Source organism: Euleptes europaea, chromosome 3, assembly GCF_029931775.1.
Source record: "Euleptes europaea isolate rEulEur1 chromosome 3, rEulEur1.hap1, whole genome shotgun sequence".
NCBI lineage: Eukaryota > Metazoa > Chordata > Lepidosauria > Squamata > Sphaerodactylidae > Euleptes > Euleptes europaea.
Window position 1 is genome coordinate 33,639,542 of NC_079314.1, and position 27,827 is coordinate 33,667,368.

The 27,827-nt window shown below is 50.3% G+C and overlaps 1 protein-coding gene across 1 annotated transcript; it reads left to right on the forward strand.

The window, feature by feature from the left end:
- Positions 1-1,725: 1,725 nt before the first annotated feature.
- SH3D21 (SH3 domain containing 21) lies at positions 1,726-27,716 on the forward strand. Its single transcript, XM_056846441.1, has 17 exons — positions 1,726-1,729; positions 3,449-3,606; positions 7,549-7,609; positions 8,541-8,665; positions 9,536-9,626; positions 11,021-11,115; positions 13,277-13,337; positions 13,937-14,043; positions 14,867-14,965; positions 15,733-15,769; positions 16,944-17,012; positions 17,984-18,098; positions 19,551-19,615; positions 19,783-19,898; positions 22,803-22,954; positions 27,357-27,420; positions 27,579-27,716. The coding sequence occupies exons 1-17, from the start codon at positions 1,726-1,728 to the stop codon at positions 27,714-27,716; spliced, it is 1,557 nt and encodes a 518-aa protein (XP_056702419.1).
- The last annotated feature ends 111 nt before the right edge of the window (positions 27,717-27,827 follow it).

Here is a 27,827-nt window from a genome sequence, read left to right on the forward strand (position 1 = left end):
ATTGCAACCCTTGGAACCTCTGAATCATAGTCAAGGCAAAAGCACCTCTGAGCATACACAGAGTGTTTTGGCCTCTGTATAACCACAGTCTTCCAGGTATCTCTGATGAAGGGGGCACAGCTGCCTGGCCAAAGGGATCAATGTCAAGAGCGCTTGAACCCCAGCACCTTTCTTGTTACGTCCCCTGTGGGAAATGCCCGTCCCGGCCTCTGTCTTTTCTCTGTTTCCTCTCCCTTTGTCAACATTTAAAACTCTTCAAGGTGGGGACATTTAGCCTACTTTGTCAAGCGCCACAAGCAGCAATATCAGCCATATCGTTCGTTTGGCGGGAGGAAGCAGGCCAGAGGCCACAGAGGGAGGGCCTGAGGGGAGGTTTAGAGGTTTGGAGCGGTGGACTCTGATCTGGAGAACCGGGTTTGATTCCCCACTCCTCCACATGAGCGGCGGAGGCTAATCTGGTGAACTGGGTTGGTTTCTCCACTCCTACACATGAAGCCAGCTGGGTGACCTTGGGCTAGTCACACTCTCTCAGCCCCACCTACATCACAGGGTGTCTGTTGTGGTGGGAGGAAGGGGATTGTAAGCTGGTTTGAGTCTCCCTTAAGCGGTAGAGAAAGTTGGCATATAAAAACCAACTCTTCTTCATCTTCAACTGTTACAAGAGTTCATGTCTTTGTTTTGAAGCCCTACAGCCTTGATTCCCCAGATAGGGTTGCTAACTCTGGGTTTGGAAATTTCTGGAGATTTGTGGGGGGGGGGAAGCCTGGGAGGGGCAGGACTTGGGGAGGGGAGAGAGCTTAGTAGGGATGTAATGCCGCAGAGTCCATCTCATGAAGTTTCTCCAGGGGAAATGATCTCTGTAGTCTGGAGATCTGTAGTCATACTGGGAGATCTCCAGGCCCCAGGTGGAGGTTGGCAATCCTATCCCCAGAGCATACCACTCCCATGTACACACGTGAAGCTGCTTTATACAGAATCAGACCATTAGTCCATCACAGTCAGAACTGTCTCCGCAAACTAGTAGCAGCTCTCCAGGGTCCTTCTTAACTGGAGATGCTGGGGATTGAGCCTGGGACATCCTGCATTCAAAACAGAGGCTCTGTCACTGATCCATAGCCCCTTCCCATGCTGTGCTGCTGCTTCCTAGACCCTGCCTGCTTCTCTGTACCCATTTTTGCCTTGTTTCCCCCTACATACCCCTGGCCTCCATTTTGGCTTGGCAATTCTCCTGCCACTGCAGGGCCACGCCAGCCTCCCTGGGGCAAGCAAGTCCGTTAGTAGGGTTGCCAACCTCCAGGTACTAGCTGGAGATCTCCTGCTATTACAACTGATCTCCAGCCGATAAGAGATCAGTTCCCCTGGAGGAAATGGCTGCTTTGGCAATTGGACTCTATGGCATTGAAGTCCCTCCCAACCCCTCCCCAACCCCTCCCCCCAGGCTCTGACCCAAAAATCTCCCATCGGTTGCGAAGAGGGACCTGGCAACCCTATCCGTTAGGCCCACCTCCCTTGCTTGCTGCAGCCTGGCTGGGCCGGGAACTCGTCTTACCTGCTCGCCTGGCCTGGGGCCATCCCTCTCCTGCGTGTGAATCAAGCGTGTCATGACGGGCCTGGCCCTCCCTGCTTCAGAAAGGGAGTGTCTGGCTGTTTCCTCTCACTTCGCCTAGGAAAGGGCAGCGGGATATATGCGGAAGGTGGCAACAAGAAGCTGAGGACTCAGCCGCCATGGGTAAGTAGCGGGGCTTTTCTCCTCCAGGCCAGCTTTGAGCCAGTGCAATCTTTAGCTCAGCCATAGAAAATGGAAGGTCAAATTTCCTCTGCTGTTTTACTGGTAGCCTCTTGCCTTTTCCACAAACTCTCTAGGCAACCTTTTAGGATGCTGCTCTCTCAGCCCCAGCCCCTCCTGGGAAGTGGAGATGATACCGGTCTACCCTACAGGGCTGTTGAGTTGCTGAGCTACTATGTGCAGAAGCATTGCTGAGGGCTTAGAAAGGCACTGTAGAAACTCCTATCTCCCTATCTGTCTGGCTGTCATGTATGTATGATGCCTGTCTCATATTGCTGTCAAGTCACAGCCGACTTATGGTGATCCCATAAGGTTTTTCAAGGCAAGAGAAGTTCAGAGGTGGTTTGCCACTGCCTGCCTCTGTGTAGCAGCCCTGGACTTCCTTGGTGGTCTTCCATCCAAGGAATATCCAGGGCCAACCTGGACTAGACTGGGCTGTTCAGGTCAGGACCAAGTTATATTACTGATGACTTTACTGTATTTCTATCATTTCATTTCATTTCTTAGATTTTTTTATCCCGCCCTTTCCCGACCGGAATTGGGCTCAGGGCGGCTTACAGCCAGAAAATAACACTATAACAACAACAGAACATAGTAATGCAATAAATTATGATTAAAACCTGTTATTTAAAGCCTTAAAATTTTAACAATTTTAAAAATCCAGAAAATTCAAGATGATAGCGACCCTGTGGGATTTTATGGGGACCCCGTAGGATTTTCAAGGCAAGAGGCGTTCAGAGGTGGTTCGCCGTTGCCTGCCTTTGCTTCATGATCCTGGTGTTCCTTGGAGGTCTCCCATCCGAATATTTGCCAGGGTGGAGGCTGAGAGTGTGTGACTGGCCCAAGGTCACCCAGCAAGCTTCCATGGTGGAGTGGGGATTCGAACCTGGGTTTCTCAGATCCTAGCCTGACACTTTAGCCACTACACCATGCTGGCTCTCTACCTTAAAGACTATCAAGAGTATCAGTTCTATGGATGTACGGACATTATTTCGGTAAATAGGTTCAAGTTATTGAAGGGGTGGTGGAGCTTCTCAGTCAAAGGATGTGGCGAATGGCTAGGGTTGCCAGGTCCCTCTTCGCCACTGCCGGGAGATTTTGGGGGCGGAGCCTGAGGATGGCTGGGTTTGGGGAGGGGAGGGACCAATGCCATAGAGTTCAATTGCCAAAGCAGCCATTTTTCTCCAGGTGATCTGATCTCTATCGGCTGGAGATCAGTTGAATCAGCAGGAGATCTCCTGCTACTACCTGGCAGTTGGCAACCCTACGAATGGCATATGCATGTGTGTGTGTATCTAGAAAAACTCAGTGAGCTTCCAGGCACGGAGGGGCACCCACCTCTGAGTATGGAGCAGCTACCTTTACCCAAGTGAACAAACCAGTGGTTGCGGAGAGGTAGAGCATGTTGTCCTTGGCCAATGCCTAGATCAGAGCTGACTCTAGGGTTGCCAGCCTCCAGATCTAGCTGGAGATCTCCTGCTAATACAACTGATCCCCAGCTGATAGAGATCAGTTCCCCTGGAGAAAATGGCTGCTTTGGCAATTGGACTCTATGGCATTGAAGTCCCTCTCCTTCCCAAACCCCGCCCTCCTCAGGCTCCACCCCCAAAGCTGTTAATCTGGACCCTGATGGGTGGCTGCCACTCTGTCTCCGTTCTCCAGAGGTCCTGGTCTTGGTTGACTTTGAGGGCCAGCTGAGCGATGAGTTGAAGATCAAGGCCGGCGACGTCCTCTGCAAGGTGCATCCAGGCCCCGAAGAGGGGTGGCTCCAGGGCGAATTGGAGGGCAGGACGGGGCTCTTCCCTCAGCAGTTTGTGCAGGTGAGCGAGACCGGGGCCAAGGCCTGATTCACACATGGCATTTTTGAAGGTGTACACCTATGGTATATTATGTGTGCTTTTGAAAAAGGTTAGGTGGGGGCCCGAGGTTGTGTTTGCAAATGGCCTTTGGGAGGAGGAACGGCACTGGGGGGACATCCCGTCTGTGGCTATGTTGGATTTGCAAAGACAGGTTGTGTGCAAAGCCCCTTTGGCAGCACAGCAGCCTCTTCAGGGGCAAAACTCAGACCGTGACAAAGAGCACCCAAGGTCTCCCCAGCAGGCTTCCATAGCAGAGCGGGGATTTGAACCTGGGTCTCCCAGATCCTAGCCCAACACTCTAACCTCTACACTATACTGTGCCCTCTTTCAAAAGGAAACTCTATACATCCTTCCCTCCTGCCCCACAGCGTCTCCTTTAGCTGCCTTAGCTTCCTCTCCCCTGCCCTCCTCCACCAAAGAGACCCAGCTGGCTATTTGTATTTTCCTGGAGGGTTTTTAGCCAAAGGATGCAAATTAGTTCCGGAGCGAAGCCGCAGCTCTGAGAATGTTTTGTTTAAACGATAGCCAGCTGGCCGGTAGAGAAACCGCCTGGAGCTAGGCTAGGGTTGCCAACTGCCAGGTAGTAGCAGGAGATCTCCTGCTAATTCAACTGATCTCCAGCCGAAAGAGATCAGATCACCTGGAGAAAAATGGCCACTTTGGCAAACGGACTCTATGGCATTGAAGTCCCTCCCCTCCCCAAACCCCGCCCTCCTTAGGCTCCGCCCCCAAAATCTCCTGCCGGTGGCGAAGAGGGACCTGGCAACCCTAAGCTAGGCAAGGCCTTGCTGATGCCCCCTCTGCACCCAGCCTTCTGCCAGTGTTTGCCTACAGCATGCCCAACCCCTGGGAAGAGTGATCGGTCAGGGCTGGGTCCAAACGGGGCAAGGAATGGGCACGTGCAGCAGGGCCAGCCAACGCTAAACCCAGGTGTGGAGACTCACTCATATTGTTGCCCAAGCTGCTGCTGGCTGGGCTAGGAAACCTGAAGAGCTCTTTCTTTCCTTCTCCTGAGGGCTGGTTCAAGGTATTTGGTGCCCCGGCCTAGGGTTGCCAACCTCCAGGTACTAGCTGGAGATCTGCTATTACAACTGATCTGCTGATAGAGATCAGTTCCCCTGGAGAAAGTGGCTGCTTTGGCAATTGGACTCTATGGCACTGAAGTCCCTCCCCTCCCCAAACCCCACCCTCCTCATGCTCCGCCCCAAAAAACCCCCGCCAGTGGCAAAGAGGGACCTGGCAACCCTATCCCTTCCCCAAACCCTGCTCTCCCTGGGCTGCACCCCTGTCTGAAATCTCCAGGAATTTCCCAGCCTAGAGCTGGCAACCCCGTGGACTCTGAACCCAGTTTTTCCCCATTGAAACCTACCTGAAGAATCTCAACTTTTGTTTTTTTCTTAATTCGTTTAAAAAATATTTCTGCCTATTATGGCTGAAAACACAAAAAGTTCAGCAAGTTACACTAGTTTTGAACTGATCTGACACGGCTTCTCTCAAAGAACCCTGTGAACTGTGTTTTTGTAAGGTCATTGTGAATGCTTGTTAACGGAGGCTTGTTGCCACATCGAACTACAATTCCCACGGTCCCTTGGGCACTGGGGAGGACAGAGGAGCCCTAAGTATTGCTCAGTCCTTGCTTTGCAGTTTATGACTGCCTGCTGACCTGCCTCCAAGGGGGAGTGTCCCCTTGAGGCCACACCCCCACACTCACCTATATATTTGGGACTGATGCACATGCTCTCTTTTGGCCTCCCTCTCCTGCTCTCTGGGATGGCTCTTCTGGCTCGGAGGCGGGGTTTACTTCGCAAGGTAAAGAAGGGAGTTTCACAGGGGGAGGCGTGCCCTTCCTATTGCTGAAGGTGGTTTCTGTGCAGGCTCAGCTCTCTCTGGCCCTTTGGGTTTGGCCCAAGAGGTGGCCGCCAAGACTCTGGGACTTAGTTTCCCCAGGGGTGATGCCCTGTGGAGGAGCCACCATCCTCGGCGTTGGTTCCTGAACATGGTGGGAGTTTCAGGACTCCTGGGCTGCCACCCAGAAGAAGAAGAGTTGGTTTTTATATGCCGACTTTCTCTACCACTTAAGGCCGAAGCAAACTGGCTTACAATTGCCTTCCCTTCCCCTCCCCACAACAGGGTGGTAGGTGGGGCTGAGAGAGCTGTAACTTGCCCCAGGTCACCCAGCTGGCTTCGTGTGTAGGAGTGGGGAAACAAATCCAGTTCACCAGATTAGCCTCCGCCGCTCATGTGGAGGAGTGGGGAATCGAACCCGGTTCTCCAGATCAGACTCCACCGCTCCAAACCGCTGCTCTTAGCTGCTACACCATGCTGTGATGACCAGACTACAGAGATGAGTTCCCGTGGAGAAATTGTGTGCTTTGGAGGATGAACTCTGTGGTATTATAGTCTTCCTTCCCAAAGCTCCACCCCCAAATCTCGAGGAATTTCCCATCCCAGAGGTGGCAACCCTCCTGGGTTCTTCTCCCAAAAGCACGCTGTTGGGCTGTGGCTCCAAAGGTGAAACGCCTTGTGTATTTGTAATGGAGACCAGCTGTACCAGGGTATTTCACTTGCTTCCTAGCCTTCCTTGATCTCTGTTGCCTAGTCTTGCGCATATAACTCCAGTCCTAGCAAGCTAGTCTGGACAGGGGAGAGAAGGTCGGGGTGAAAGGGTGGTAGGCTGGGGGCAGGCCAGGGGAGGGGAGAAAGAGAGAGGAATGGTACCAGCGTGGTTCTCTCCAAGACCTTCCTCTTTGGTCTGTTGGGAAGGGTCAGGTCTCCTGTTCTCCCCCCACCCCCACCCCCGCTGCATTTGGCTCTGTGTCATAGTGCAGTGATTCTGGGGCTCATATCTACTGGGACTGGAAGTCCAGAGGGAAATTTAGCTGGGGTAGCTTTCCTCTACTCTGCAAGCAGCAGCAGCTTCTGATGAAATGCCTTCCTCCCCAGATTAAAAGAGCAGGCGCTCCCTGGCTGTCCTGCCGACTCATTAGGGTTCTAAAGGGCGGCTTGTTCCAAGCCAATGCCAAATGAAAGCCCAGTCAAAGGTGAAATAAACCAAGCACAGCTGGCAGCAAGTTAAAGCAGCTGTCGCGGTTCATTGTGTGTGTGAAGTGCCGTCAAGTCGCTTCCCGCTCACGGCGACCCTATGAATCTATGGCCTTTTATGCGGGGTTTCGCTACAGTCACCCTGCCGACTGTTTCAGGGCTTCCCTTTGCTTATGCATGCCTTTTCCGCCCATCAGAGGTCTCTAGGGTTGCCAGGACCCTCTTTGCTTCCGGCGGGAGGTTTTTGAGGCAGAGCCTGAGGTGGGTGGATTTTGGGGAGGGGAGAGACTTCAATGCCATAGAGTCCAATTGCCAAAGCGGCCATTTTCTCCAGGTGAACTGATCTCTATCAGTTGTAATAGCAGGAGATCTCCAGCTAGTACCTGAAGGTTGGCAACCCTGGAGGTCGCCTCACCCTCCCTGTTTGTTTTGCCCGCATTTTCCAAATTCAGCATCTGGAAAATGCAGGCAAAACGCGTGGGGAGAGCGAGGCGACCTCTGAAGGCGGAAAAGGCATGCATAAGCAAAGGGAAGGCCCGGAACAGTCGGCAGGGTGACCGCGGAAAATAGTCCCCACATAAAAGGCTCGTGTCCTTCAAAAGAAGTCCAATTGTTAACAGCCTTGCTTAGGTCTTGCGAAAGTGAGCAACCAAAAGCTCAGTGAGCAACCAGATTCTTACCTGGTGCATTAAAGATCATTGGTGCTGGCACTTGGCAAGCAGTTTGGGGGAGAGTGTCATGGAAACAGTGCCTTCAGAAGGTGGGGGGCTCCCCGATGTGGAGGGGGGCAAGGATCTCTTCTTCCGCCTTCAGACCTGCTTCCGCTCTTAGTCCCCTGTGCTTTTTTTATATCTGCCCCAGGAAATCCCAGCAAGTCTCCGAGCAGATGGCTCCCAGCGGTGTCCCCGATCCGTTCGTACTGGTAAGGGTGTGCGTGTGGCTGCCTTCTGCCCTGCAGCTTCGATGGGAAAAGCTTTGGGGACCAAATGCCTCGATTTGTGACCATAAGGAATAGAAAACATTTGTCTTAAAATGATGCAAGCAAAGCAATTAGTTACAGGGTGTACATAACAGGATGTATATAACATAGCATCTGTTCTGGAGTTTTTGTGGCACTGGGGTAGATATCTGTTCCTTGCAAGAAGAATGCTAGAAATGAAAGAGGTTCCATTTCCACATGGCGATGTTTTAGGGCTGCTTCTCTGCTGGGCTGCCAATTCAAACCGATCTGAAGTTGATCTGGCTTTTCCTAAAGAACCTTGGGCCTGGGGTCTCGAGAGGGGGGTGTAGCTTCCTCGGAGATCCCGGAGCCTCTTCTACAGTCCCTGGGCTTCCAGTCTTGGGTGTTGTGGTAGCCATGGAGCATGCAGCCCAGCTCAGAGGTTGGTTCTGCAGAAGATGAGAATGCGCCATGAGATGTCCTTTCCACACTCCATTGTAATGCCTTGCGCTCAGCACTTCCAGGCGCTTCTGTATCTTCTGAGCACCAAAGCAACCCTGTCTGAACAAACATGAACGCAGGAAGCTGCCTTGTACTGAAAGAGGCCCCTTGGTCCATCAAGGTCAGTACTGTCTACTCAGACTGGCAGCTGCTCCTCAGGATCTTAGGCGGAGGTCTTTCACATCACCTGCTACCTGATCCTTTTAATTGGAGATGGTGGGAATTGAATCTGGGACCATCCACATGCCAAGCAGATGCTCTGTCACTGAGCCACAGCCTCTCCCCAGACATACATGTGGTGGATTTTGGCCTGGGGGTGGTGGTAGTGGTGTGTGTCCTTCCTGTTGGGGAGGGGATTGCTGCCCCCCTATTCCTGCTGACACGGCGCCTTCTGTGTTTGTCCCTCCTGTAGCCCATGCTGTGAAAAAGCAGCCCCCGCTGAAGCATCGCTGGTGCCAAGTCACCTTCCCCTACTCCCCTGCCAAGGAGGATGAGCTGGCATTGAGCCCCGGAGAGATGGTGCAGATCTTGGAGGAGGTGAGGTGGGGGTGGGGGAATCAAATTCAGATTCTGCTCCTTCCCCAGCTTGAGCGATTGCATTGGAAACAGGCAGGAGTAAGGAGAGATGCACCCTTCTTGGGGCTTGGGTTGCTAGCCCCAGTCCAGATTCTTACTCTTCTGACCCCCCAAGTGGGTGTTTCTCACCAAGGGATCCAGTGTTGGCTTGAGAAGGCTGGCTCTCCCTCAGCTCACCCCCCCGCAAACACAGAGCGTCCTTCGAACAGGAGGGCAAGTAGGGTTGCCAGCTGCAGGCTGGGAAATGCCTGGAGATTTGTGGGTGTGTGTGGGGGTGGAGCCTGAGGAGGGATTTCAATAGAGTATAATGCCATAGAGTCCACCCTCCAAAGCAGCTTTTTCTCCAGATGAATTTATTTTGTCATCTGAAGATCAGTTGTAATCCCAGGAGACCTCCAGCCATCACCTGGAGGTTGGCAGCCCTGAGGGCAAGGCTCCTGGCCAAGTGGCTACAAGCCCCCCGCCCCATGCTTCTGCACAGATGCCCGCCACCCCTATCAAGAAGCTCGGCTCTTTTTACCGAATGTGTTGTGGCTGAGATCCCAAAAAGTGGTCGTTGTGGAATTCATCGGGTCACTTTGAGCATCTAATGGGAAGGGGCCTTTCCCATGGCCCCATATCTAACCCCAAAGTGTTCAGGTGCTTTACCTTCCAGCAGGGTCCCATGGGGTTTAGGACTCTATCGCTATGACCAGCTTACTTAGTCCAAGACTTGCCCCAACTGTCTTGGGAACTGTTGCTGTGGTGTGTGTGTGTGAGTTCTGAGCCTTGTTAGGTTGCCCCAGAGCCAGCTGTGGGACTCTGCAGGGACCATCTTTCCCTTCTTCACAGATTGAGGATGGCTGGTGGCTGGGCAAGAAGAGCGGGAAGCTGGGAGCCTTCCCTTCCAACTTTGTGCAAGAGCTGGGCAGCCTTCCTCCAGGTGAGAAGTTAGGGGCAGCGGGGGTCTCTTCGCCACAGGTGGGAGGTTTCTGGGGCAGAGCCTGCGGGTGGGGTGTGTGTGTGGAGGGGCTTCAATGCCATAGAGTCAAATTGCCAAAGTGGCCATTTTCTCCAGGTGAACTTATCTCTATCGGCTGGAGATCAGTTTGTAATAGCAGGAGATCTCCTGCTAGTACCTGAAGGTTGGGGTGGGGGAGAAAATAGACACCACTGTACTATTATCAACCGATGAGGAAACTAGTACAGGGGCGAACCAGTATAATGAGGTGCAAAAAAATATATATTTATGAGCTACTTTGTCTAACAATTACGCACAAACAATTACACATACATATTAACAAGAAATCTTATACATCAACTGTGCATTCCATCTCATGGACGGTAAGACAAGGAATATATCTGAACAAGAGTGCAATGTCTCTCACTGTATGTACATCAGTCTTCTGTATAGGTATCATACAGGTAAATGAGTAGTTCTGACAATAGTAATAGATTCAAGGAGGATTTGCTTCAAGGAAGATACGGCCATTTCAAATTCTTTGGATTCTTCTTCAGTCTTTCAAGCATATTCCTCTGTTATTGCACATCCTTAGTAATCAATTTTCAAAGTGCTGCATGCATAACAGATCCCACAAAGGGTAACCTAGCAAATGCAAAGATGATTACATTTGCTAAGGTTACCCTTTGTGGGATCTGTTATGCATGCAGCACTTTGAAAATTGATTACTAAGGATGTGCAATAACAGAGGAATATGCTTGAAAGACTGAAGAAGAATCCAAAGAATTTGAAACGGCCGTATCTTCCTTGAAGCAAATCCTCCTTGAATCTATTACTATTGTCAGAACTACTCATTTACCTGTATGATACCTATACAGAAGACTGATGTACATACAGTGAGAGACATTGCACTCTTGTTCAGATATATTCCTTGTCTTACCGTCCATGAGATGGGATGCACAGTTGATGTATAAGATTTCTTGTTAATATGTATGTGTAATTGTTTGTGAGTACCTGAAGGTTGGCAACCCAAATTACAACTGATGTCCGGACTACAGAGGACAGTTCCCCTGGAGAAAATGGCTGCTTTGGAGGGTAGACTCTGTGGTACTATACCTCGCTGAGGTTCCTCCCCTCCTCACATCTCACCCTCTCCAGACTCCACTACTAAATGTCCAGGAAATTTTCAAACCAGAGTTAGCGATCCTATGGGAAGTGAAGGAATGGGTGAGGGGGTCATGAATGAGGGTGTCTTTGCTCCAGGTGGGCCCCTTACGGGATGAGCAAGTTTGGGAGGGGGGCAGCTGTGGAGGCAGGGCCCCCCTCCCCCTATGCTAACGCTCTCTCTTTCCCCCCTGCAACTTTGTCAATGGCAGAGCCGATTTTCCCTGAGCCCAAATCGGGGGCTGCAAAACATCGCCCCCAAATTACAGATGAGACGTTTCTGCTGAATGAATCTGAAGGTGGGAAGGTGAGTGGCGGCACGAGCAGGGTGGCCTTGACAGAGGGCAGAGGGAAACACTTGTTCCGGCCTCCTGGTTCCCCCTTGAGAGCCGTTTACAGTGCTTGGTGGCAATCGTGCAGATTTGCTGCCCTCTGCAGGGGAGGCCGGCTCCTGCATGCTCTACTGTCTGTGGTCGTTTATCTCACGATTCTTGGGTGATTTTCTTGGTTCTCCGCGGGGGTTATGCAAGATGTTCCCCTCCCAGCGTGGTGTAGTGGTTAAGAGCAGTGGTTTGGAGCGGTGGAGTCTGATCTGGAGAACCGGGTTTGATTCCCCACTCCTCCACATGAGCAACGGAGGCTAATCTGGTGAACTGGATTTGTCTCCCCACTCCTACACACGAAGCCAGCTGGGTGACCTTGGGCAAGTCACAGCTCTCTCAGCCTCACCTACCTCACAAGGTGTCTGTTGTGGGGAGGGGAAGGGAAGGTGATTGTAAGCCGGTTTGATTCTGCCTTAAATGGTAGAGAAAGTCAGCATATAAAAACCAACTCTTCTTCTTCTTCCCTCGGGGCTCAGCTCGCTTCCGTTCTGCGTTTTCCCCGGGTTTTCCAATCCCCGTTTTATTCCGAGATTATCTCAGGTGTGAGTAGGTGCATAGTTCAGCTACAAGACCTCCTCCAACTCCTCCTTTACCCAGCCTTCAGCCACCACCACCACCCGCAATGCCCCAGGAAGCCATCAGAGATGGAGGTAGCCATGGTCAGCCCCTTCTCTGGGCTCCCTCGCTGCGTTGTTAAAAATTTTTCCTGCTGCTTTTATGTAATATCGATATATCATCAAATCATCCAAAATACTGAGCAAAATTGCAGAGGGAGCCAGCAGAGGCTAGGATTGTATCTTCGCTCCCCCCATCCCCCGCATTTGGGGTGGAGAGTGAATGCACGATCCTAGGCTCCGCTGGCTCTCTCTGCGATTTTGCTTAGTATTTTGGATGATTTGATGATATGTCAATATTACATCAAAGCAGCAGGGGGGAAAATGTGGCGAGAGCCCCCAGAGAAGGAGGTTTCTTTTTTTAGTGAGTTTCAGTAATTATGTCTGTACAACAGAGAATCTCCCCCCCCCCCCGCTTTTAAATTTTTTTGTGCAATTCACAGGGACACATGGAGAATTTCCCTCTATACCATCTATTCTGGTCAGTTTCAGCAGTGTGTGTACAAGGAAGAATCTCTTTCCCCCCCCTTTACTTTTGTGGATGCAGTTCTGTACTTTATTTTGCGAGAAAGGTTGTGAAATGATCACTCACGGGGGGGGGGGAGGGTAGGAGGGGTGACGTTTTTGTCAGAGTAAGCACTACTGTCAATGACAATGCAGCAGTTAAAGTGGCGGGCCAGGGACTCAGGCGCTTCCCGATTTCTGCATGTGCTCCCGAGACTCCCAGAACTTTCCTCACAGCAAGCAACACCCCTGCATAAGGTTTTCCAATCTTGTGATATAAAAGTGGGAGACAAAAGAGGGACGAACGAGGGACGTACTAACCATGTATAAATGACCTGTGTGTGTTATATGCTGTCAGGTCACTTCCAACGTATGGAGACCCTATGAATTAGTGGCCCTGACCTGGATAGCCCCAGGCCTGCCTGATCTCATCAGATCTCAGAAGCTAATCAGGGTTGGCCCTGGCTAGTATTTGGACGGGAGACCTCCAAGGAATACCAGGGTCGTGACGAGGAGAACCCGTGGGGTCGCCATAAGTCAGCTGTGACGTGATGGCAAAAAAATAATAATAATTAGTGATTTCCAAAACATCCTATCCTTAACAGCCTTGCTCAGGTCTTGCAAACTGAAGGCCGTGGCTTCCTTGATTGAGCCAACCCTTCTCATGTTGGGTTTCCTCCTTTCCTGCTGCCTTCAACTTTTCCTAGTATGGTTGTCTTTTCCAGTGAGTCTTGTCTTCTCGTTGTGTGACCAAAGTATGATAGCCTCAGTTTAGTCATTTTAGCTTCTAGGAATGATTCTGGAACCCACTTATTTTCTTCCTGGCTGTCCGCGATATCTGTAAAACTCTCCTCCCACACTGCATTCCAAATGACTGCTGTCTCTTGCATCCTTCGTTGGACTGTCCAGATTAACACGAGCAACATTCTTGTCTCTTTCCTCCTATGCTGCCTGGTTCTCGCTGCAGTCGGAGATGGTGACGGAGAAGTCCGTTCCTCCACTCCCCAAGGCCCAGACGCCTCAAGCCTGTGAGTGAGGGCCAGAATTTCCCTATGTGATGTTGGGGGGCTGACTTTGTTCCGGGGACTGTTGACTTCTGGGGTTGGAAGAAGGAAACAAGGCAACCTCCCCTTGTCAGCACTCCAGTTGCTGTTCTGGGGGCCTCTTGTACTGTGCTACAGCTGGGGGGGAAGGAAGAGCACAAAGTCAGATTGTGGTGTGCGTAAAGTGCTGTCAAGTCACAGCTGACTTACGGTGACCCTGTAGGCCTTTAAAGGCAAGTGATCAGCAGAGGTAGTTTGCCATTGCCTTCCCCAGCATAGCAACCTGGGATTTCCTCGGTGGTCTCCCATCCAAGTATTAACCAGGGCTGATCCTGCTTAGCTTCTGAGATCTGACAAGATCGAGCTAGCCTATACCATCTAAGTCAGGGCAAAGTCATATCAGGGGTGCTATGCCTGGAATTTCTGGGGAAGGGGGGAATAGCGATTTGCAACCAATTGGGAAGGGTTTTTTAAGCTACTTGTAGACTTGTATCTTGGGGTTGAGGCATTTCTGGGATGTCTTGGAGTCCCAGGTCCAGCATCTGGCAGGTGTGGGTGCTGATGTGCCCTCTGATTTCCTACAGCTGCATCTGACTCACCTCAGTATTGCCGAGTCATGTTTGATTATGAGCCAGAGCATGAAGATGAACTGCCACTCAGGAAGGGCGACTTGGTTCTTTTGCTGAGCAAGGTGAGAGTTGGGGGGGGCTGGGAAGGGATGGCAGGGGGCTTCGTTAGAGTGGTACGATCCACTCCACAAAGACCAAGAGCTGCATTCCAGCTCGGCGTTTCAAGAACACTTAAGAGGGAAGCATCGGATGTAGGAAGCAACACTTCCAGGGGGAGATGGAACCCCCATTATTTAGTAAAAGTAGCCGTCATCTTCTAAAAAAGAGAATCAAGCCAGTCTGACATCTTCTTAGTAGTGTGACACTTTGCACATGCCTTGGGGTGTCTTCCTTCTTGCTTGTTCAAGAGTTCAACTAGATGAGTTGAAGGGAGGTTCTTCCCCCCACTCACCAAATAGCTCCATCCCCACAAGCTGCAATTTGCTGGGAGGGGAGAGAATTGCAGGTAAACAGAGGGGAGAAGGTGAAGAGCTGCCCATCCAGCTAGGGTCTCTTGTGACTACTATTTTATGACAAACGAGCTCTGGAGGTCCAATCCTGGATCCTGCAGTGTGGTCTGTTTAAGCCCTAATATTTGAGGCTTACCTGGTGTTGCTTGGTCCCCAATTTCACATTTGCAAAGTGGTAAGAGAGATGGACAAAACATTGGCAGGGAACCTGCGCGCATGTACGCATTGGTTTGCACGCACCTGTGCCCTCAGAAGATTATCTAGTTTCCAGCTTAGGGATAAGAAACCCTTCAGCCTCGAGTTCCGATCATCCCCTGGCAATGTTCCCTGGTTTAATCCAGTTCTGGGGAATGGCAAAGGAGATGGCAGGCCCTTTCCTGGAGGGCACTTGGTCCCATCTTGGCTGGAGCTAACGATTGCTCCGTCTCTTTTGCAGGACACCATGGATGTGGGTTGGTGGGAAGGGCAGACCCATGGCAAGAGGGGCTTCTTCCCCGACAACTTTGTCATTCCTTTGACCCAAGTGCCGCCAGAGGTGAGAGGGCTGTTCGTCTTTGGGGATGGGGTCGACAGATCAGAGCTCTGTGGGTTCTTTGTCGCAAGGGGGCGGGTAAGGGTAAGGGCTGCTAAAATGTTGCAGTCCGCAAACAGTCCAAAGGCTACTTGCTAGGTAGGTAGCCCAAGTCCCACCTTCAGTAGACTCTCCTCAACATCCCAGAGTGCTGGGTGTGGCGGCCAGGCAGGGAGCTCTCTCCTCTGGTATTATACTTCCTAAAGCATTCTTGAAGACCACGCCCAGCACTGCAGAATGCAGTTGTATGTTGTGGGTTCCCTCCCTCCATTCATTTGGGCTGGCTGTGCTCCAGAGAGCTAGCGTGGTGCAGTGGTTAAGAGCGGTGGTTTGGAGCAGTGGACTCTAATCTGGAGAACCGGGTTTGATTCCCCACTCCTCCACATGAGCGGAGGAGGCTAATCTGGTGAACTGGATTCCCACTTCCCCACTTCTACACATGAAACCAGCTTGGGTGACCTTGGGCTAGTCACAGCTCCCTTAGAGCTCTCTCAGCCCCACCTACCTCACACGGTATCTGTTGTGGGGAGGGGAAGAGAAGGTAACTGTAAGCCGGTTTGATTCTTCCTTAAGTGGCAGAAAAAACCGGCATATAAAAACCAACTCTTCTTTTTGCCGGCTTCTAAACTGTGCAGAAGTGAAATCTGCACAGCCTAACCTGTGCTGGTGTTTGGGGTGATTCAGCTGCCCCATTTCTTTTGGTCACCTGGCTCTTGTCTGTCTGTCTGTAGATCAAATCCCAAGTGCCAACCAGGGGCAAAGACTCTGGTGAGTAGCAGTCCTGTCTGTCTCAGGCAGCTGTCCTTCGCACTTGCAACCCAAGTCCAGGGTCTTAGCTACGGTTGACAGCTGTGGGTTGGGAAATTCCTAGAGATTTGGGGACGGAGCCTTAGGAGGTGGGGTTGGAGAGGAAGAGGCATCTCAGTGGGGTATAATGCCACAGAGTTCACTCTCCAAAGCAGCTATTTTCTCCAGGGGAATTGGAGTCTGGAAATCAGTTGTAATTCCAGGAGATCTCCGGGCCCCACCTGGAGGTTGGCAACCCTATGACTCATCGCTGGCTGTTAATCTCTGGGGGAACTCTGGAGTCTTGTATTTGACTTTGCTTTCTGCTGCAAGAGGAAAAGGAGCTGCCAGGTGGGGGGTACTAAAACCAAGGTGCCAAGTGCTAAGGTAGGCATTGGGTGCACCAGGGCGGCTCTTTCTCTGAATCACTGGGTATATTCATAATTTGGCTGGTAGAAAACTAAGGCAGATGTTTAAATTCCATAGATGTGCCAAATAGTACAGCTGTATATGCTAAGTTGTATTTTATGCTGTTATAGTAGCAAACTAAGTTTGTGTGTGTGTGTGTTAAGTGCTGTCAAGTCGCTTCCGACTCATGGCGACCCTATGAATGAAAGAAATAACTGTATGTTATTTAATTTAAAAACAAACAAACAAACTGGGGAGTAACTGGTTTCCTTCAATGGTTTCAAAATTGCCAGGATTCAGTCTTTCATTCCGCATGGACTTAAACTTGGTTCCCAGTTTTATATTTATAGGGTGGGAAGAGAGATGGACAAAATTCTTGCAGTGGAGCAGGGGAAGGGTGGTTTTTGTGTTGGTCTGTCCAGGCCTCAGGTCCATGCCACTGACAGCCAGTGTGGTGGAGTGGTTCAGAGTGTCTGACTAGGATCTGGAAGACCCAGATTCGAATCCCCACTCGTGCCCTGGAAGCTTGCTGGGTGACCTTGAGCCAGTCACACCCTCTCAGCTTAACCTACCTCACAGGGTTGTTGTGAGGATTAAAAAGGAGGAAGGGAGAATGATGTAAGCTTCTTTGGGTCACCACTGGATAGAAAAACGGGATATATATAAATAAAGGTTAAACCTGAGGAAGAGGCCTCTGAGTATCTCCCTCACACACACTCAAATCTCCTTTTAAATATCTCTTTTGAAGCCACCAAGTCAGCAAAGAAGTTCTTCCAAGGCAACAAAATGGACTTAAGACACCTCGGAGGCCACAAAGGTGAGTCTGGGCTTCATGCAGGAAGGGAAAAGTGCCTTTTGTCTTGAACACATGAAGCTGCCTTATACTGAACCAGACCCTTCGTCCATCAAAGTCAGTCTTGTCTACTCAGACCGGCAGCGGCTCTCCAGGATCTCAGACAGAGGTCTTTCACATCACCTACCTGCCTAGTCCCTTTAACTGGAGCTGCCGGGGATTGAAACTGGGACCTTCTGCATGCCAAGCAGATGCTCTATCATTGAGCCACACCCCCTCCTTCCGCTAACTGGGGGAGGCATTTGCCCAGCGACAGCCTCTGGACCTTCTCCCTGCTGTGTGCTGCTGTCGCAGGGAGCAATTGTGTCTATGCAAAATGGGACGGAGGCTGCAAGTTATGAGCAGTCTGCAGTATCTCTGCAAGAATGGTCAGACTGGGGATGGGGGGTGATACCCTCCTGGGGTGCAGAGCTCTGCATTCAGCCTACCTCTGATTTATTCCGTGTCCTCTGTAACAAAGTGTGCAAGACATGGGTTCATAAGAAAAAGAAGAAGAGTTGGTTTTTATATGCCGACTTTCTCTACCACTTAAGGCAGAATCAAACCGGCTTACAATCACCTTCCCTTTCCCTCCCCACAACAGACACCCTGTGAGGTAGGTGATGCTGAGAGAGTGTGACTAGCCCAAGGTCACCCAGCTGGCTTCATGTGGAGGAGTGGGGAATCGAACCCAGTTCTCCAGATCAGAGTCCAAACCACTGCTCTTAACCACTACACTACGCAGCGTGACCAATAGGTAGCTTTGGGCATGCTGCTGTATCTGCCGGCTCGTGGGTCAAGCAAGCAAACCTCCCTTGCAAGGTTCTGTTGAGGATAAAATCAGCAGTAGACTCCAGAGCACTTGGAACATAAAGTCCAATCTGGAGGGGAGGTGACACACAGAGCCTCTGTTCTCTCCTGTGGATGGTTCTCAGTTGCCCATTCATGTCTCACAGATGCAAAGGAACAGAAGAAAACAGACACCCCCAGGCTGAATCCTCTTGCCAAGAAAGCGGCTCCCCCTCCTCCTGCCTCTGCAAAGGCCAAGCCGGCCCCCGTCGTGCCCCACAGGTAAGATCTGCACGTTCGCAGCTGCCAGAAGCCTTGAGCCCGAGCATTGATCTGTTGAGCTCAGGTATTGTCCACTCTGACTTGCAGAGGCTCTGCAAGGTTGTCAGGCAGAGCAGCCTTTCCCAGACCTGCTATCTGTTCTCCTTAACTGAAGAGGCTAGCCAGGGACTGACCCTCTGCGTTCAAAGCGTGTGCTCTGCCACCGAGCCATGGCCCTTCCCACTTTGGGGCTTGGAGGGGGTTTGTGTCCCTCCTTTCCTTATCATACTATGCTTGTTCTCTCTCTCACACTCACACAAAAAAGGAGAAGAGTTGATTTGTATATGCCGACTTTCTCTACTACGTAAGGGAGAATCAAACCGGCGGCTTACAATCACCTTCCCTTCCCCTCCCCACAACAGACACCCTGTGAGGTAGGTGGGGCTGAGAGAGCTCTAAGAGAGCTGTGACTAGCCCAAGGTCATCCAGCTGGCTTCATGCATAGGAGTGGGGAAACAAATCCAGTTCACCAGATTAGCCTCCGCTGCTCATGTGGAGGAGTGGAGCAACAAACTCAGTTCTTCAGATTAGAGTCCTCTGCTCCAAACCACCGCTCTTAACCACTATACCACGCTGGTTTTCCCAAACCCAAAGCATTGCCTACAAGTGAAACAGAATGATGATATTAGGGACTCTTCTGCTTCCAGCTGCAGCTGGGGATTGCCCAATCTGGGGGGAAAAAAAGCTTCCCTATATATTTAAAAAGAGGCACAGTAGGGATAGAATATTTCTTTGTGCTAGTTCTTTGCGTGCACTGAATGTTTTACATGGGACAGAATCAAAGAAGTCACACACTCTCTGCTTTATGACTGGGAATGTTACATTCCATTCTTTTGCTGCATATGTCTGCTGAGCTTCAGTGTTTCTAGTAGCAGGAGAAAAGAGCAAGAGTCCAGAAGTACCTTAAAAACTAACAAAACTTCTGGCAGGGTCTGAGCTTTCGTGGGTCACATCTCAGTTCTTCAGATACAGCTTGAATCTAGTGGCATCGTGATCTACTAGCAGGCTAAGAGTGCCTCTGAGCATGTGCAGTTACCACCCAGTTGACCATAACGCAGCAGAGATTAGAAGGGAAGATTGCTGGGCTAGAGAAAGATTTAAAATCAACCTCTGGTGCCCTGGAAGGCCAGAGGAGGCATTTAAGCAGGCCCTGATGGATGGGTGATGAAGGGTAGGATAGGAGTTACCTTGGGGAATAAATCTGTGTTAGGCTTTAGGCTCTGCTTCTCCCCACCCTGATGCCCGGGATTGAACCTGGGACCGGCTGCATGCCAAGCAGATGCTCTACCACTGAGCCACATCCCCTTACCAGTGGAAGATGGTGGTATGTGTTTGTGGGGGTTTCACAGTTTTATCGTTGGCTATGGAGGTGGCTGAACGAATCCTTCCACTCCTTCTGTATGATTCTTGCAGATCCTCAGGCGTTCCCGTTTCCTGCATGGCAACCCCCGGGGGAAAAGGCAAGCCTAATGAGGCAGGTAAGTGTCTGCTCCCCCCCTCCCACAGCCCAAGTCAGAGGAGGGACTGGCTCTGGGTCAGGAAGGGCATCTCCTGGTGCCGCTTTCTGATGTGCTGGGAGGGGGGCAGAGAGGAGGCTGGCCAGGGGCTCCTTTGCTAATGGTGCCGTGGCTGTGTCTCTTCCCAGAAGCACCTCCTCTCGATGCCCTCCTTGTTCCCAGTGCCAAGCTGAGCCACCCGACGGCCGACCGCCCCAAAATGCCTGGGAAGAGGCCTCCCAGCCAGCCGACGGCAGGCTCAATGGTAGGTACTCCTCTCTTTTGCGCCCTTCAACAGCCCAAATGTCTCCACTGGGCAGGAGGGATAAGCCAGAGCGTCTGTACTTCCCCCTGAGGATGCTGGGATGCGATATTGGCTGGACTGGTGCCTTTGGCGACCTGTTGCCATTCAGTGTGGTCTGTGGTGTGCGTTTCTCTCTTTTTAGCCCTCGTTGGTGGCAATATTTTTTGACAGAGTGCCATCCAGCACCCATTTGTCCCATGTGAACATCTACTGGGGCTTTCGGCAGTGATTGTCCCTTTAAAAGTTCATTCCATCCTTCTGGGTCTGGCATAGTTCACAATTTCCGGTTCTCCGGCTGGCTGGCTGGTTCTCTTTGTTCACGAATGCCAGTCTGCTCTTGTTTCCTTTTCCAAGCGCTCTTGTGCACTGCGTACTTTGCCAAAGACACTGCTCTTTTTACTATTTTAAAATGATTGTTGTTTTGTAATTGTGCTGTTCTGAGATAGATGGCTGCAAAGTAAAACCCAGTAGTGACCCCCCCTCCCCTTCTCCGAGAGGGAGAGGGAAGAAGTAATGATTACCCACTGTTTCATGAGTGTGGGGACAGCCCCAGCTAGTCCTGAGGAAGGAATTTTCCTGACATTATGCAAGGGAATGCTCAAGGGAACTCCCTAGCAGGGTCTTGCCTTTGAGAGTGTATTTTAAGGGGGGGATATAAGACTGTGTTAAATGCCACGCAGGACCCCATATTCACTTCTTCTGGCAAACAGCAGAACAGTAACCGTGTAGCAGCGCAAAATGGCCCCTCTTTTGTCAAGCTTACAGTTCCCTGGGTTCTTGGAGGTTGGGGGTGAACTGTAGCCTTTTAAAACTGTTTATACCAGTTTTAAAAGGCTACAGTTCACCCCCACCCCCAACAGTTGGAGAGCAAGCGTAATGCTGTAGTTTAGGTGTCAGACTAGGACTTGGGGAAACCCAGGTTCAAATCCCCACTCATGCCATGGAAGCTTGCTGGGTGACCTTGGGCCAGTCACACACACTCAGTCCTGACTCTGGCTAGTATTTTGATGGGAGACCTCCAAGTATTACCAGGGTCATGACCTGGAGACAGGCAATGGCAAACCACCCCCCCGAATGTGTCTTGCCTTGAAAACCCTAAGGGGTCACCATAAGCCAGCTGTGACTTGATGGCAAAAATTTAAAAATAAAATAAAAAACCCAATCTAGACAGGTAATCTCTGAAACACAGAATATGTGGTTTAAACACCCAGGTTTAGTCCTTGGCATCTGCACTTAAAAAAATCTCTGCATTAAGCCTGAAAAAGATTCACAGAATAGAATCACAGAGTTGGAAAGGGGCTGTACAGGCCATCTAGTCCAACCCTCACTCAATGCAGGATCAGCCTAAAGCATCCCTGACAAGTGTTCGTCCAGCTGCTGCTTGAAGACTGCCAGAGAGGGGGAGCTCACCACCTCCCTAGGCCGCCAATTTCAGTGCTGAACTACTCTCACTGTAAAAAAAATGTCCCTAATGTCCAGCTGGTACCTTTCCTCCCATAATTTATACCCATTATTGCAAGTCCTATTCTTTGCTGCCAACAGGAACAGCTCCCTGCCCTCCTCTAAGTGACAGCCTTTCAAAAACTTAAAAGAGAGCAATCATGCCCCCCCCCAACCCTCCTCTTTTACAGATGAAACATTTCCAAGTCCCTCAGCCTTTCCTCATAGGGCTTGGTCATTGCAATAACATGCAGTTAACTTAGAAGCTGGTGGAAGAATATAATTTCCCCCAATGATTTGAATGCTGGATCTCCTCTTTGGTGGTACATCCAGAGGATGTAGTGAAAGCCACAGACATAGACAGTTTTAAAAGGGAATTAGGCAGATTCATGGAGGGAGAGGTCTATCAGTGGCTACTGATTGGCCACTGTGAGAGACGGAATGCTGTATTAGATGGACCAGTGGTCTGATCCAGCAGGACTCTTCTTGTGTTCCGATAGCAAGGTGATATCTGGATCTGTAGAGAGATGCTATGTGCTTCTTCTAGCTCCCTCCATGCACAGAGCTCCATGAGAAACGGCTGGGTTTATCCACACTACAGCCAGTGCACAGTGATGTCCAAATACAGGCACCTGGGTGAATTGGACTCATGGTGACCACGTAGGGTTTTCAAGGAAAGAGATGAGCAGAGGTAGTTTGCCATTGCCTGCCTCTGTGTAGCAACTCTCAACTTCTTTGGTGGTTTCCCATCCAGATACTAACCAGGGCCGACCCTGCTTAGCTTCTGAGATCTGAAGCTAAGCAGATCTCAAAGAGGGTAGTTGCTGGAAATATGGAATGGCTTTTACCTAGTGCATCTAATGATTTTGCAACTTGAATGTCTCTGTGCCTGCAGGATACCCGTCTCTCTGCCAACTCTTCATGCCCCTGATTAAATGGGCCCCAGGCCACAAAAACATTAGTCTTGAAGGTGCCACAATACTTTTTATGTGAGACAACAGATGAACAACCTTCCCCTCTGGAATGGGTCACAATGTTTGACTATCAATACCACAGCAACATTAAAACTATGTGGGGTGTGTGGGGAACGGGTTCTTTGGTCAGCTTGCCATGGTTGATGCCTGGAAGTTATAAACACGTAATGAAGCCCCTGGGGAAATTGGGATTTTCAGGTTGCCTTTGCAAAAGAGAAAGAAATCTTTCCAAAGCCTGCTTTTCCATTTTCCTTCACCAACCTGTCAGAATCCCTCATATTCCTCCCCTTTTTCTGGATGCCGTCACCCCTCTTGCTCAAGCATGGACAGACCTTGGTGGGATTGGATTCTCCATTGTCTGCCTTGAGGTTAGAGACTTTTCTCTGCTGATGAGTTTAAGCATCTCTCTCCACCCGTTTCGTACTCTGCTCTGCCTTCCTTGTTTGGGCAGGTGAAGGAGTCGTCTGTATCCATCAGGGAGGAGTCTCCGGCCCCAGCCGGTGAAATGCCTCAAATGGAGGAACACCCAGCATCCCTGGAGGACCTCAAGATGGAGATTGGCTCGTTGAAGGCCCTCATGGAGCTGTTGCGTGCTCAACATCGGTGAGACGGGCCGGGGGTGGGTAGCTTTCATCAAGAGAAAGCCTCTCTTCTTGTCTGCTCTGGCAGCCATGTTGCAATTTATATGTTGGCTCCCTTGAAATAAGCAGCTAGTGAGCCCGCACTTAGGTCATTTATGCATGGGTACTTTCACCCCCGGTCGCCCCCAGTCTGTCTCGGTTGTTCCTTGGAGTTATATATGAGTTTTCCGTCCATTAGAGATGACCTAGCTGCCAGCCCTCACAAATCCCAGGTCTCCCTGTCCCTCTGTTAACCTGATTCTTCCCTCCCCCCTGAGCTTGGCTCGGGTGAAATCCCCATGCATAAGGCAAAGCGCGGGACACGCAAGCTTGGTTTCTCTCACAGCCAATTACAAAACAGTCTCTAAAGAGGTGGAGATTCAAATGCTTCCTGCTTCCTTGGAGCTCTTTCTGAGCAGAAGAAAGGCTTTTTAAAACCAAGGTTTGGATTTCTCTCCCCCCTTTCAGATTGCTCCATATTTTGTTATTAAAATGCTTTTGTATGCAGTAATTGGGTTTTGGGGGGGGATTTTATCTCACAGTAAGCTCTACAAAGTAAACCAATTACAAAGCAGCATTTAGAGGGGTGGGGACTTGATTTGAGTTTGGAGACTGCTGGTGCATACTTCCGAAGGAAGGGGTGGGTCCAGCAAGCAACAAACCTCAGGTAAAACTCCCATGCATAAACGACCTAAGATTTCTGGGCAGGTGGCAAGTTAGCCCAGTTCTGCAGTCTAGGGGCTGGTTTTCAACTGGCGGTAGAACTGGAGGCACCAGTGCCCATCAGCAGAGTCTCTGTCTCGCCCATCTCCTGGGCATGGGGACAGCCAATAGTCCTTTCAGAACGGAAAGCAATTGGAAATCCCTTGCATGTAGAATCTTCCCAGTTTTGCTTTTGCTAAACACCAGAGCGGGGTCTGTTTAACCTGTGCAGACCCGGGGTCCAGCTTTCAACCTCCAACTGGCAGCATGGGATCCACTGAGTTGCAAGCATGAGCCAATTATGTAACAGGAAGAGCTCTTCTTTTTTCTCTCAAAGGGAATCCTCTCCACCACTCAGTTGCCTTGCTCCCTTGGAAGGTGGGCAAAGAGAGGCAGGAGGAGAACAGCTAATTCTGTGTCTGCACATCAGCAGCAAATGCTTTTAAAAAAGCAAACCAATGGCTTTATCTGGGATTGCAGTCTAGAAGGGGGGGGGTGTTCCATTAGCCCTTTGTAGGGTTGCCAACCTCCAGGTGGCACCTGGAAATCTCTCACCATTACAAATGATCTCCATACAACCCAGAGTTGGCAACCCTAGGAATAGGAAAGAAGGTGGCTGGTCCCAATAATGGCTCCCTGGTGAAGAACCATTTTAGTGTGGGACCAGCAACTAAGATAACAATTGCCCATATCTATGTAGGGTTGCCATCCTCAAGCTAGGGCCTGCAGAATTACAGCTGATCTCCAGTCCACAGAGATCAGTTCCCTTGGAGAAAATGGCTGCTTTGGAGGGTGGACTGTATGGCGTTATACCCTGCTGAGGTCCCTTGCCTCCCCAAACCCTGCCCTCCCCAGGCTCCACTCCCAAAATCTCCAGGTATTTCCCAACCCAGAACCAGCTACCCTATCTACAAATGTGTCACCCAGCTTGGAATGAGCAGGTTGTCATTGGTGATCCAGAACTGTTATTTTAAAAGCCCTGCAGCTCTGCCTGGCCTCTGCTGTGGCCTTATGGGCAGAAGGGTTATGATCCCAAGGTTATGGTGAGGGGTGTGTGTTACTTTTCCAGAATGTAGCCTCTTTAGGAGGCCACTGCTTCCTTGAAGACAAGGAAGATGGGAAAGATGACCTATGCCCCCTCCCAGCCTTAAGCTTTTCAGACTGACTCAGGTTTCTCCTGGCCAGAGTCAGGAACTTAAATGCTGCAAACAGAAAAGAGTAAGTACCCAAAGATCAAGAACAAGTCAACATCCAAGCCCAAAGGTTATACAATATAAAATTTATGTCAATACAAAATATGTATATATTTATTGCAAGCTAAAATCAATAACATGTATAAGGCCCTGCAATAGCCTACCAAACCAATGCGTTCATGTACACATACAACACAAATAGAGCACATGGCCTTATACATGTTATTGATTTTAGCTTGTAATAAATATATACATATTTTGTATTGACATAACTTTAATATTGTCTAACCTTTGGGCTTAGATGTTGACTTGTTCTTGACCTTTGGGTACTAGGAGCTCCTGGATCTGATACATAAGGGGTCAGCTACACAGTACTTTAGTTCCCCAGGCCTCTCCCAGCTCCATCCACCAAGGACTTCAGTCTTTGAAACTTCATTTTGAGGTCCGTGGGGCCTGATATAGGCAGGGACCATGGTACATGGCGAGGTTTGACTGATCTAAAACACCTCCAGGAAGCTGAGAAAAGAGTAAGGCCTTTGCTTCCTTGCAGTCGTTGGACTCTGGGATCTGCTCCTGGATAAGAGAACAGCTTGGCAGGAACTCTTCTCACCTGCCTTGGGGTCTAACATCATGTCGCACTCTTTGTAGAGTTGCCAACCTCCTGGCGGGGCCTGGAGCTCTCCTGGAATTCTGACCGATCTTCAGATAACAGAGAACAGTTTCTCTGGAGAAAATGGCTGCTGTAGAGGGAGACCCTGCGGGATTATACTCCAATGAGCTCACACCCCTCCCCAGGCTCCACCCCCAAACCTCCAGGATCTTCCCATGCTGGAGTTGGCAATCCTAGGTCACAGGCTGGGAGATGTTCCCAAACTTAATTTTCAGGCATGGGGTGGGGGTGGCAAAGTTCGTGGGAGAGGGGCTTCAGCCTCCCTCCATGCCACTTTCCCAACCTGGAACTGATCCAGGTAGGGTTGCTAGGTCCCTCTTCCCCACTGGTGGGAGGTTTTTGGGGCGGAGCCTGAGCAGAGCAGGGTTTGGGGAGGGAAGGGACTTCAGTGCCATAGAGCCCAATTGCCAAAGCAGCCATTTTCTCCAGGGGAACTGATCTCTATCAGCTGGAGATCAGTTGTAATAGCAGGAGATCTCCTGTTTACCTTCTCTTCTTTTGAAGACTTCCAAGCTGGATTGACTGTGACTGTTACTCTTTTGTAGACACTCACCTTTGGATTGATTGTTACTCTCTTGTAGACACTTACCTTGGATTGATAGTTACTGTATATTATGTGATGTTTGCTTATGCTTATTACACTTTTTGAGTATTTGGCTATAGTGATTTGTTCTGTCACCACCTGGAGGTTGGCAACCCTAGGTCCAGGGAGTAGGTATTTGACCCATTGGTGGAACTGACTGCAGCCCCGCCCCCACCAGTAGCATAAGTGTAGCAGATTTTCCCATTGGGGAGAAGAGCAGCTCCCTGGAGGTGTTTCAGATCAGTGAAACCTCTCCATGTGCCATGGTCCCTGCCTATATCAGGCCCCACGGACCTCAAAATTAAGTTTCAAAGACTGAAATCCTTGGTGGATGGGGCTGGGAGAGGCCTGGGGAACTAAAGTACTGTGTAGCTGAGACCTTATGTATCAGATCCAGGAGCTCCTAGTAGAGTACCCAAAGGCCAAGAACAAGTCAACATCCAAGCCCAAAGGTTAGACAATATAAAAGTTATGTCAATTCAAAATATGTATATATTTATTACAAGCTAAAACCAATAACATATATAAGCCTATCAAACCAATAGCCTATCAAACCAACATGCTCATGTGCTCTATTTGTGTTGTATGTGTACATGAGCATGTTGGTTTGGTAGGCTATTGCAGGGGCTTATATATGTTATTGATTTTAGCTTGTAATAAATATATACATATTTTGTATTGACATAACTTTTATATTGTGTAACCTTTGGCCTTGGTTGTTGACTTTTTCTTGACCTTTGGGTACTTAATTCTGTTGTTTTTAGGGTTAAGCTCCCCCCCTTTGTTGTTGGTGTAGCTCTTAGAAGCATGCCTGGAGTGCATTGCAGGGTTGCGCTCTTCTGATGTGTGCACATCTGGAGGAGGGGGTGGGGTGAGAAGATCCTCCTGGGACTTGGGGTGCTGTGGGGGGGGGCAAGGCTGGTGTGCCTCTTTTGAGCCACTCCTGGCTCTCAGACAATTGTCTGTCTCCAGCTTCGGATGTTGTCAGAATTCATTGCTTGAAGCATAGTTTTAATAAAATAATGCATGCACAGCAGCACCCTGCCAATGTGAAACATACAATTTTAGTGTGTTACAGTGTTTGTAATTAGCTGGCGCTGTTTCGATTGTCTCCTTGGGCCCTTTTATCCCTCCATCCCATGCAGTAAAATTCCAAAGCTTTAGCACTCGCTTCTCCCTTTGATGTGCACCCCCCAGGTCTGTGGGGCTCCATGCCTTTCCCCCCTTCCTCTTGCAGGAGAGACATGGAGGAGCTGAAGGAGCAACTGGGTCAGGAGCAGTCTAAGAGGGCAGCCCTAGAGGTAAGAAATTGCAGATGGGCTGGGCGGGGAAGAGTCGCTCCTTTGCCCAGCTGGGATTCATCGAAGCCATCTTGGAGAATGCTGTTTCCTGTGTGTGCCAAAAGGGAACTCTGCGTCTCTGCCCTGGCCTCACCCTTGTGTTCATTTTCTTTTTGAAGGCCGAGATTGGGCAGCTGAAGAACACCCTCGCCCATGACTGTAGGACCGTGACCTCCAGCGATGGAGCTCCAGACCTTGGTGCCGCCTCACTGGCACAGAACTCATGGCCGCCTTCTGTCTGCCCCAAGGAGTGTTGAGGGGGGCGGTGGCTCTCTTCTCCCTTGGCCTGGAACTGCTGGGGAAGGATCCCGTCTTCTGTTCTGCAGAATCTGAGGTTCGGTCTTCTCTCCTGTCCCCATCAACGCTGC